An 11,019-nucleotide genomic window follows, 5' to 3' on the forward strand; every position below is an offset into this window, starting at 1 on the left:
TAGACGATACCCGCCCCAAAACATGTCTCTCCCATCCCTCCCCACCCCCAAGGCAAACCCCCCCCTGCGCTCGGAGCGAGAAAAAAAGTGGCTCTAAGCCCCCTCATTATGAAAACCCCTGCCCACCAGCCGCCATAGAGCCCAGACCATCTACGGAGGTGTTGTTCATAAGTTTTGTGAGTGGGTCATGAGATGACCGGGGGTTGGGCATGGGTTGGAGCATGGGTACGCGTAGGCTTGTTTGTACCTTTTTAACGCGTCAAAATTCCTACTATTGTATTTTATATGTAGGAAATTCATACTCTTTCAATAACTACAATGCCTCATCTTACTCGCGATGAGCGGCTTCGTTGCGCACTACTACGCTCCCTAGATTGGGAGTTCCAAAAAATTGCAGCCTATATTGGCTGCACGGAACGGCAGGCTTGGTATGCTTGCCAGGGCCCTCCAACTCCGAAGAAGCGTTCGGATAGGCCACTTATCCTATCCGATGAGCAAGTTCAAGAGGTTATTGAGTTTATAGCCTCATCTCGCACGAATAGGCGTATGCCATATACAAATATAATACGCATTCTTAATATTCCATGCTCACGGCTTGTCCTAACCCGCGCTCTGTCTGTGAGAGGCTATAATCGACGTAAGTATCCCTCTCTACTTTACTACTATATAGACTAATAATTATTAAGGGATTGCTATGCGGAAGCCTATTATCTCAGAGACAAATCGACAAAAGCGACTTTCATGGGCTATTGAACATAAGGATTGGGTACGGGATGATTGGAATAGGATACTTTGGACTGACGAGACGTGGGTAACGGGAGGCCGCCATACTCGTACATGGGTTACTCGAAAAGCAGGGGAAATGTGGGATGATACATGTGTTGTAGATAGAGTACAACGGAGAAGGTAAGAGACTCCTATTTACTATAGGATTTACTAACAATCCCTAGAGGTTGGATGTTCTGGGGCTGCTTCTCAGGTGGTCTTGGAAAGGGTCCTATACTATTTTGGGAGAAGGAATATGGGAAAATAGGAGCTGAGTCCTATATGGCTTATACTGTCCCTCTAATCCACGGCTGGCTACGCCTATACCCAGGCCTTACATTGATGCAAGATGGAGCTCCAGGTCATAGAGCAGCTGCAACATATGAAGAGTTGAGATCCCGTGGTATTTGCCCTATAGAATGGCCCCCGTATTCACCAGATCTCAACCCAATTGAACGGGTGTGGCATATTATGAAGAATTATCTACAAGATAATCATCCAGAACATATGTCCTACGACCAGCTCCGTGTAGCTGTTAAGGAAGCATGGGAGCAAGTTGGAGAAGCTGAGCTTAATGCTCTCCTTAATAGTATGCCTACACGTATGGCAGCAGTAATTGCTGCAAATGGTATGCACACAGAGTACTAGGCTTATAGTATAGTTTTATATAGGGGTTTAGGTATCTACTCTACTCATTATTCTACAGAATTGATTGCTCTCACACTCAAGTGTTCGTGACGCGTGAGAATCGGTACTTTGGCCAGAATTGCCAAACCAGCCTACGCAGGGGGCCCTAGCCCGACCCACTCACAAAACTTATGAACAACACCTCCGTATCGAACCTATCTCATCGCGTGGTCAGCCAAGCTAGGTAGATACAGGACCCCTAACCTAGCCTAGGCCGGCACGGATGCGCTGCACATGCTAAACCAAAGGCAGTCGGTCGTCGGGACGAGCGACATAGCCGTCACTGCAACTCTCCGTGGCGCTGTTCGTTGTTCGTGGGTAGTCTCCCGTTTGCTTGTCAGTTGTCAAGCGGGCCTAGCTGTTACCACTACCACAGTACTGGTTCCCATAGAAAAAGACGAAAAGACGAAAAGACGAAAAGACCATTACCATCCCCCCATCACCATCACCATCCCCATATCCCCATCCCCATATCCCCATCCCCATCCCCACCATCCCCATCCCCACCATCCCCATCCCCACCATCCCCATATCCCCATCCCCACCACACACAAACGCCCCTCCCCCCAAGTACCGCCTTATCCCGACCCGTCCCCCCAAACCAGCCTAGCCCACACCCCTAGCGTCGTCCTCGGCTCTACTCGCTGCACGCGACAGCGCTAGGCCTTACTCGGGGACCAGTAGGAGTAGGGGTGGGTAGGGATGAAGGGAAGGGATGTAGGGAGAAGGGATGAAGGGATGTAGGGACTAGGGATGGCTAGGACTAGGGATGTAGGTGTTGAAAACAGCACTCGGGGCTTGGCACCAGGATCACCGGCTCCCCCGACATCGGTGCAAGGATATTAGTAAGATCTCTGTATTATATTAGGTTTAGTGGTTAGCATCAATGAAAAACTCTTTACACCCAAATGCATGTAGGGATAGGTTGGTTAGGGTTGCTAGGGTGTACCCCGTGCTAGGGGTGCTAGGGTGTACCCCGTGCTAGCTGTGCTACTGTAGGTATCCATATACCCAACTTTGGCAGCACACACATCCACACCCCCTTGTCGTCAAACGTGTGGAAAGGGCCGATTCCAAGCTTCATCTACCTGCCGCTTGGTGGCACTTGGTGGCACTTGGTGCCACCAAGTGCCACCAAGTGCCACCAAGTGCATCGACCCAGTACAGTAGCTCTCTCCGCTTCCCTCTGATTTCCCTCTGCTTTCCCTCCGCTTCCCTCTGCTTTCCCTCTGCTTTCCCTCTCTCACCTTAGTACTCCTCTCCATCCAGTATAGCTCACATCCTTGCCGCTAACGAAAACGTAACATGTGGCTGGTGCTGGGGTACGCTAGCTAGGTACCTTTCGACCCCCCTGACCCAAGCACAACGTGAACGCGCTCCTCGTTCCTGAACCCTTCCTAACCCTGAAACTTATATAACAACAACAACCACCCTGCACCACAACACTACTGATCTTCTTCTTCAGCTTCGTTCATCAACAATCAACAATCAACAATCATCAATCATCAATCATCAATCATCAATCATCAATCAACAAGCTCGACCTCACCAAACCCTCCTCCTTCCCCTCTCTTACCCCCCTCCTTCCCCTCTCTTATCCCCCTCCTTCCCCTCTCTTCCCCCCTCCCCCTCTCCCCCCCTCCCCCCCTTTGTCTCTATCAAGAACCTGTCACGACTGTCAACCCCCAAACAACAGCAGCAATGCCCGGCGATGGAGTTATTCATGGCACGACCGATACCGAGCGTATCGAGGCCCCCGTGACTGTCAAGGCCTATCTCATGTGCGCTTTCGCTGCCTTTGGTGGTATTTTCTTCGGATACGATACTGGATGGATGGGAGGCGTGCTTGCCATGCCTTACTTCATCCGCCAGCACACTGGCTTGAAGTACCCCGCCACCATCTTTGGCACCGACACCACCTCGGACGCCTACCTCACCTACAACAAGTCCTTCCACATCTCTGCCCATGATCAATCGCTCATGACCTCCATTCTGTCCTGCGGTACCTTCTTCGGTGCCATCGCTGCTGGTGACATTGCCGACTTCATCGGTCGTCGCCCAACCATTATCCTCGGATGTGGTATCTTCTCCGTTGGTGCCATCCTGCAAACTGCCTCCACCACCCTTGCCGTCATGGTCGTTGGCCGTCTGATTGCTGGCCTCGGTGTCGGCTTCATCTCCGCCATCATCATTCTGTACATGTCCGAGATCGCGCCCAAGAAGGTCCGCGGTGCTCTCGTGTCCGGTTACCAGTTCTGCATCACCATTGGTATTCTCCTTGCCAACTGCGTCGTCTACGCCACCCAGAAACGCGATGATACCGGATCCTACCGTATCCCCATCGCCGTGCAGTTCCTGTGGGCCATCATCCTCGCGACTGGTCTCTTCTTCCTGCCCGAGTCCCCCCGTTTCTTCGTCAAGAAGGGCAAGCTCGAGCAGGCCGCCAAGGCCCTCGCCTCCGTCCGTGGCCAGCCAGTTGACTCCGACTACATCCAGGACGAGCTCGCCGAGATCATCGCCAACCACGAGTACGAGATGCAAGTCATCCCCCAGACCACCTACCTCCAAGGCTGGGCCAACTGCTTCCACGGCTCTATCACCAAGGGCTCCTCCAACGTCCGCCGCACGATCCTCGGCATAGTCCTCCAGATGATGCAGCAGCTCACCGGTATCAACTTCATCTTCTACTTCGGAACCGTCTTCTTCACCTCCCTCGGCACGATCAGCAACCCCTTCCTCATCTCCCTCGTGACCACCCTCGTCAACGTCCTGAGCACCCCTCTCGCCTTCTGGATCGTCGAGCGCTTCGGTCGTCGCCGTATTCTCATCATCGGCGCCACTGGGATGGTCATCGCCCAGTTCATCGTCGGTATCATCGGTGTCACCGCTGGTTCCCCAGACAGGAACAACCAGGCTGCCGTCAAGGCCATGATCGCCTTCATCTGCATCAACATCTCCTTCTTCGCCACCACCTGGGGCCCTAGCGCCTGGGTCGTCATCGGCGAGATCTTCCCTCTGCCAATCCGCTCGCGTGGTGTCGGTCTCTCCACCGCCTCCAACTGGTTCTGGAACTGCGTAAGTCTAAAATCCCACAAACAGCAAGAAAACAAAATACTAACAAACTCCCAGATCATTGGTGTCATTACCCCATACCTGGTCGGTACCGAGAAGGGCCAGGCCAACCTCGGCGCCAAGGTCTTCTTCATGTGGGGCGCCCTCTGCTGCATCTCCCTCGCCTTCGCCTACTTCCTCGTCCCCGAGACCAAGGGCCTCTCCCTCGAGCAGGTCGACAGGATGCTCGAGGAGACCACCCCGCGCACCTCCAACAAGTGGGTCCCCCACTCCACCTTCGCCGCCGAGATGCACCTCGCCGACAAGGGCATCGTCATCGGCGATCGCCCGGCGACCGCTCCTCGCACCGAGAAGGTGGAGGTCGTCACCTCTGCTAAGGAGGATGTTTGAGCGTGCGTTGCGGGAGGGTTGTGTTAGGCCCCGTCGAGGTTTCTGCTGTCCCGATCTCTTTGGGCACGATCGATGATGGGTGTCACCCCCTCGGGGTAGGAAGTATGATATGGATGTGTAAAGGGGTTTTACTAGCGTTTTAGTTAATGGAGATGGAGAGAGTTAATGGATCCTCCTTCTTGAAATTCTTTTGGTTTTGTTTGTGTGTGTGTGTGTGACTGTGACTGTGACTGTGAGTGAATGGTGTTGGTGACGGTGATGGTGATGGTGATGGTGATGGTGATGATAATGGTGATGGTGATGATAATGGTGATGGTACGTGATCCACCCCTACCTTGGCTTCGTCACCGGCCATATTGTGATAGATCGTTACCGCGGCGAGAGGGGTAAAGTCCACGACACCTTGATAGAAGTGCCCGAGATCGAAGCCCAGTGAAGGACCGCTTTGAAGTGTTCGAACTTCGCATCTTGGTAAGTTTTTGTTTATGTTCAGTTTGAAAATGTTGGCAAAGTCATCGACTTGTAAGGAGGGGTGTGTGGGACGCGTCCCTATCTACTTATTTGGGCATCACCGCGCTGGATGGATATGGACTGGTCACGTGGGAGGGAGGGGGGGCCGGATGAGAATCTATTCGCTGGCGGCGTCGAGGGACCCGCATCAGAATCTATTTGGCAGCGGCGGCGAGGGGGTCCGGATGCGAGTCTATTCGGCAGTGGCGGCGAGGGACCTGCATAAGAATCTATTCGGCGACGGCGAGCTGGCTGTTATCATCCCTCGTCTTCCTGCAGAGGGGCGTATAGAAAATCTCATTGCAAAGTGGCTGGCAGCGTAGACGACACGAGCATCGCTCTTGTCTTCTCTCCTTTTATTTCCTTCCTTAGTTCCTTCCTCTCCTCCTCTCTTTCGCTCCTTTCATCCTTTTTTCCTCCGAATCTTTGCTGCTTCGCTCCTTCCAGACTTCGCTCCTTCCCCCTTTATCCCTTGCGATCGTTCCTTCCTTCCTTCCGCCCTTTTTGACCCCCGCTCTTTCTGGTCTCCTCTCGTTCGTTCCTTCCCCTCTACATTCTTTCCCTCTTATTGCCCTTTGTTCCTTCCTTCCTTCACTCTTTCCCCCTTTTTCCTATTTTCATCATTCGTTCCTTCCCTCTGCTCTTTCCGGCCGCCACCCGTTCGTTTATCTCCCTCTGCATTCTTTCCGTCCCGTGCCCTTTGTTCCCTCCTTCACTCTTTCCCACTGCTCTTCTGTCCTCCGCTCTTTCCATTCTATTGCGTCATGGTAACGAGTAACACCCCCTCTTCTATAGGCTGAAGAACATAGCCTAGACGATAAGCACGCATATTCACCATCTCAAAGCTATCATAGCAAGCTATATCTTCAAAATGATATATTGACGTCGCTATGGGATCCTCGCACTATCTAACCCAAAGTGACCACATACAATCCACAACCTTTAAGCCTTCCCTAGGATATTTTCCTCAAACACGCTAATGGTATGGCCGGTGTTGTAGTTTTGAATCTTTCTACGTGTCAGTTCGTTGTATGTGGATGCGGGGCCAAAGACGAGTTACCTCATACCGCGGCTGGGCCGCGCTGGCATTAACGCTCATGTTGGCCTGCAGGCCAGGCTCCATGAGGATATCGGTGATGATTCCGGTGCTCTCTGTGGCTTCGGCGTTGCCGCCTTGGTGGGGAGTTAAGTGGTTTGACTGTGCTGTGTGGCTCTAGGGGTCCATACCGGCCATTGGCCTATAGAATACCACCTGTCCGTTCTCGTACTTTGGATTTCCCATTTTGTTTGACTGGGAGTTTGGAAGTCGTTAAATGGAAAGGGTGTAGTTGGGGATTGTAAGAGGTCGATATAACAGAAGATCTACCTGGTGGGAACGACGCCTTTTTAACCCATTAAAACAGAGTTTTTGAGTAGTGTCAATGATGGCTCTATATGATGCCATGACAGGCACAGGGCTCCTGTCATTTGTCCATTTCTCCAAGATCAAGTTACGCTCTAAAAGAGGAGTATTCAAATGTCCCAAAGACTGGTAGCGTACCAAGGCCGCATATGAACAAAATCCATGGCGTCACTACTGATAATATAGAGTATGTGGGCCGGCTGTGCTTTAATTAGCAGTGTACTTTACATCAAATATGAACTAACGAAAGGCACGAATCGAATAACATCCAGCCACGACTACAATATTCAAGCCATTGCGAATAATATCCCTCCATCCAAAGCGACCCTGCCGTTCAGTTCCTGGACCGCCCGCCACAGATGTTGGATACTGCCGCACCCAATCCAGCAGGCGGTACGAGCCGCTAAGATAAGCCTTCCCAGCAACACCAAAAACCCCGATAATAATTTCACAACGCCGAAATATTCGTGACAGCTCTTCGTCCGCCCAATCCCACCCACATATTAATTCCTTGTCAGGTTCGAACCGCTCGCCATTCGCCATGCTGAAACGGAAGCGCGAAGGCAACGCTAGGGGCCCTGGAGGCGGGGGCGCTGAAGGGATGGGACAGCGTAGAGGAGAGGTGGAGGAGAAGCTGGTGCATGGGAAGAAGATGCTTAATCGGGCGCTGAAGACGGCGAAGGGGTTTGAGTGGCAGAAATTGGTGAAGCGGATTACGAATGCGAAGGCGGAGGATGCTGCTGGGCAGGTAGTTAGGTTGGAAAGGGAGCTTAAAGTGTTGAAGGTAGGGCTTTCGTACCCGTTTGATACCAGGAAAAATTGTTGCTGACTGGAGGGACAGGATCTCGAGATGCAGGCGCTGGCAGATGCGCATGTGCATAAGACGCTGTTGAAGTCGAAAACGATCGCGGAGTCGGGATTACTGCCGGATTATGTGAAGCCACCAGTGCGAAAAACTGGATCGGAGGAGGATATACTTGCTATGGATAATGTGACGGCGAGGCTATATAATACGAAGCCGGTGAAGGAGAACATGACCCATATTATGACGAGCATCTATGCAGTTACGGGAATACCGAACCCAGCGAATAAGCCGAAGTTAAAAGGGGAAGAGGCCAAGGAACCGCCGGCAAAGAAGATGAAGAGAGACGATAAGGATGCGGCTACGAGAAGGAATACAGAGAAGTTGGTGGCTGATAAGAAGGAGAAAAAGGAGGTAGAGCCGACTTGGGAAGGGTTTGATTCCGGATCTGAGTCTGATGGAGAATCCATCGACTTCTCGAAATACGAAGGGCGATTGGGCGGGTCGTCAGACGATGACAGCTCTTCCGATAGCGCGGAAGAGCTGAAGAGGCCGGCAAAGCCAGTAAAGAGAACAATTAAGTCAAGAGGGATTTCGGTGTCAGTGTCGGGATCGGATGACGAAGGCGAACCAGAGGAATGGCTTGAATCCGACGAAGAAGAGGATTCGGACGAAGATGACGACGATAATGTCATAGAGCGATCTCACTCTCCACCTACGCGGGAGAAAAAGAAGCAACGTGAGCCACCGAAGCCGTTAAAGCCTGGATCACAATTCTTACCCACGTTAATGGGTGGCTATTGGTCCGGATCTGAGGAGGAGGCTACCGACGTAGAGGACGAGGTTGCGCCAGCTCCAAGAAAGAACAGACCGGGCCAGCAAGCGCGTCGCGCTATTTGGGAGAAGAAGTTTGGAAAGGGGGCGAACCATGTTAAAAATGCGCCGCCACCAAAGGAGAAGGATGTTGTTTGGGATGCTAAACTTGGCGCGGTATCTTCTGAGGGCTCTGGTAGAGGAAGAGGTAGGGCTGGATTCACTCGGAACAGGTCCCAGGTTACAGGTGAGAACGCTTCTGAGCTTGGGCCGAGGAAACCACGGGGACTGGGGAAGAAGGATGATGTGGGGGTCCTGCATCCTAGTTGGCAGGCGGCGAAGAAGGCCAAGGAGGAGAAAAAGGCAGCCAAGTTCGAGGGCAAGAAGGTCGTCTTCTAGAGAAGTTGTGGAAAATATATTATTATCATTTCATCTCCTCCTATACCCGGCCCGCCATTGGATTATTCCCGTGGCGAGGACGATCAGGTATTAACACATGAACTATTAGATGAACAGCCGGCCCACCCAAGCTGGATCCCAGAGCGGGCCCATTGCGTAGAAGGCGGGACATGGCACGCAATGCTGGGCCTAGGTGGTAGAACCCTAGAGCGCATGCGACGCGGTGGCTCACCTCGTCGATAGGCCGCAGGAGAAAGATCAAGGCTATAAGATTGGTTCAAAGGAGGAGGAGTGCGTATTGTCGAACTAAGGCTTTGGCGGAGGGAGAGGAGGTAGCGAGCCGGAGTTCCTGTGATGGATTGACGTGGAGGAAGCGGATCATGGCCTGGTATCGGCACATAAATCCATAGGCGCGGCAGTCGTTCAAATCGCAGCACAACAATAACTACTGTAATACTGTAACTATTGCTCTCATGATATCGGTATGCTATGTCCGTGAAACTTTAGAAATGCAAGGATGCCCATGTGCGTACTCTCCAACGTGAGGATTTTCCCGAAAATGTGAGACATGCGATGATTGTGTTCGCTCTATTCGCAAAACTCGACCCATCGTCGCCATGATAATCAACCCCACCAATCCTTCCAGGCCTCTTGCCCAAACCCCTCTCCTTAGTTCTGAATTTCTCCACCTCAGCTGTCTTTAGTTCCCGACCCGCCATCATGCCGCGCGGGTTTCATGGGTTATGGTCTGCGCCACCATATACCTCAGCCGCACACAATAGCTTCTTATTAGCCACGATTCATAACTTCGACGTCAGTTAACATAACCCGATGCCATAAGAGAAATCTCTATGGAGAATGTCGTTGCATTGTCGGGGACCGACGCTTTTCGTAAACACCGGCCGTTCAGCATTGCGGCCGGTGCAAACATGCACGACCAGGGGAGAGTGGCCATGGCTCAGGCACGTTTGGCACGTTTGAAGACCTCGGCCTCGCAATAATTGGCCTTGGGGTGGAATATCCGGCGTTCCAGCTCACCCCGCCAGATCTCAGGACTCTTGCTAAGCGTCATTACCGGGACTCTCCTGCGTACGTCGCCCCTGGGCATTGTCAGACACTACTAACTTCCTAGTATGTCAAAAGTCATGACGATTAACGACTACACCGGCATCGACACGCGCTCCTCGATAGGCACCATCGACAATCCACTGGTGAATAGGAGAAAGGCACCAGCCAAGTTTTATTACATGGCGTTGGCTGCGCGGGCGGGCTTGCGGCGCTTAGAACGGCTGCGAATATTGCAACGGGCTCTAATTTTCGGCGGAGACCGGCACGAATACTTGTAATGGCCCTTGAAATATGTACCTTTTTTGTCCGGAGCGAGATGGATAGCATTGACAAATTTCAAGAAACGAGGATAGGCGTCTCACTGTTCAGCGACTGCGCCAGCGCGTTGGTTTTGAGCAACGGGATTGGAGCTGGATGTGTCGAGGAGCCGGTATATGAACTGCTGGGTTGGGATCATAAGATTATCCCCGATATTGACCGATGAGCCATTAGGTGAGGCATTTTGTAGAAATTTAACTGGCTGGGTATTGCGCATACTGACGGATCATAGGGTGGAAAGTGGTACTCTCACCTCGAGTTCCTAAGATTGCCGAGGCAGGTGTAGAACCAATATTCTGAGACCTCCTGTCATCAGTACGTGGTCTTCCTCCTACCTACAACACGTCGGAATCCTTCGACTGGGCCATGCACCCCGGTGCTACAATCCTCTCTGGCGTAGAGAAAGCTATGGGGATAACGCCGGAGCACATGGGCGCCTCATATGATATTTACATTAACCACGGAAACAGCTCCGCAGCAACAATCATAAGCGTCATGGATCGTCTACGGCATAAAGATATGGATATATGTGCCCCAGACGGAAAGGTCAAAGATTACGTAGGGGATGCGCTTTTGGGCCAGGGATGGCCGTCGAGATGTGTATGCTGAAAAGAAATTTGAGTCGTCGAGGAGAACCGCTGCCAACTGGGGTAATAACACCGCCAGAGACGGAAAGCGAAGAGAGCAGGAGCGATGGCAAAGTTGAGCTAAGTTTGAGCGAAATCTTAAACGGGGTTGATCTTGACTGAGTCGAAGCCTGGCTGCTGCTCGTGCCATTCAATGCAAAAGTCGT

At 52.1% G+C, this 11,019-nt stretch overlaps 5 protein-coding genes across 5 annotated transcripts; 4 read left to right on the top strand and 1 right to left on the bottom strand.

Annotated features, from left to right (window-relative positions):
- Positions 1-688: 688 nt before the first annotated feature.
- On the top strand, positions 689-1,527 carry VC83_09596 (uncharacterized protein). Its single transcript, XM_024473009.1, has one exon. It carries the CDS (start codon positions 958-960, stop codon positions 1,411-1,413), a length of 456 nt encoding a protein of 151 aa, XP_024328777.1. The 5' UTR covers positions 689-957; the 3' UTR covers positions 1,414-1,527.
- A 1,560-nt stretch (positions 1,528-3,087) lies between these two features.
- Positions 3,088-5,140, top strand: VC83_01614 (uncharacterized protein). The gene is made up of 2 exons (XM_024465289.1): positions 3,088-4,527; positions 4,582-5,140. The coding sequence occupies exons 1-2, from the start codon at positions 3,154-3,156 to the stop codon at positions 4,912-4,914; spliced, it is 1,707 nt and encodes a 568-aa protein (XP_024327362.1). The 5' UTR covers positions 3,088-3,153; the 3' UTR covers positions 4,915-5,140.
- A 1,226-nt stretch (positions 5,141-6,366) lies between these two features.
- VC83_01615 (uncharacterized protein) lies at positions 6,367-6,706 on the bottom strand (the record flags this gene model as incomplete). The annotated part of the gene is made up of 3 exons (XM_024465290.1): positions 6,367-6,436; positions 6,492-6,597; positions 6,652-6,706. The coding sequence occupies 3 exons, from the start codon at positions 6,704-6,706 to the stop codon at positions 6,367-6,369; spliced, it is 231 nt and encodes a 76-aa protein (XP_024327361.1).
- A 661-nt stretch (positions 6,707-7,367) lies between these two features.
- On the top strand, positions 7,368-8,840 carry VC83_01616 (uncharacterized protein; the record flags this gene model as incomplete). Its single annotated transcript, XM_024465291.1, has 2 exons — positions 7,368-7,610; positions 7,668-8,840. The coding sequence occupies 2 exons, from the start codon at positions 7,368-7,370 to the stop codon at positions 8,838-8,840; spliced, it is 1,416 nt and encodes a 471-aa protein (XP_024327360.1).
- Positions 8,841-9,691: 851 nt separating this feature from the next.
- VC83_01617 (uncharacterized protein) lies at positions 9,692-10,186 on the top strand (the record flags this gene model as incomplete). Its single annotated transcript, XM_024465292.1, has 3 exons — positions 9,692-9,731; positions 9,782-9,929; positions 9,973-10,186. 3 exons carry the CDS (start codon positions 9,692-9,694, stop codon positions 10,184-10,186), a joined length of 402 nt encoding a protein of 133 aa, XP_024327359.1.
- Between the last annotated feature and the right edge of the window lie 833 nt (positions 10,187-11,019).

This window comes from Pseudogymnoascus destructans (assembly GCF_001641265.1).
Source record: "Pseudogymnoascus destructans isolate 20631-21 unplaced genomic scaffold scaffold_3, whole genome shotgun sequence".
NCBI classification, from domain to species: Eukaryota; Fungi; Ascomycota; class Leotiomycetes; order Thelebolales; family Thelebolaceae; genus Pseudogymnoascus; species Pseudogymnoascus destructans.

Excerpts from the sequence above, each read along its gene's own strand:
- VC83_09596 (XM_024473009.1), top strand. The coding sequence starts at position 958 with ATGTTCTGGGGCTGCTTCTCAGGTGGTCTTGGAAAGGGTCCTATACTA.
- VC83_01614 (XM_024465289.1), top strand. The coding sequence starts at position 3,154 with ATGCCCGGCGATGGAGTTATTCATGGCACGACCGATACCGAGCGTATC. Across the intron at positions 4,528-4,581 it reads CCAACTGGTTCTGGAACTGC|ATCATTGGTGTCATTACCCC; the intron begins GTAAGTCTAAAA and ends ACAAACTCCCAG.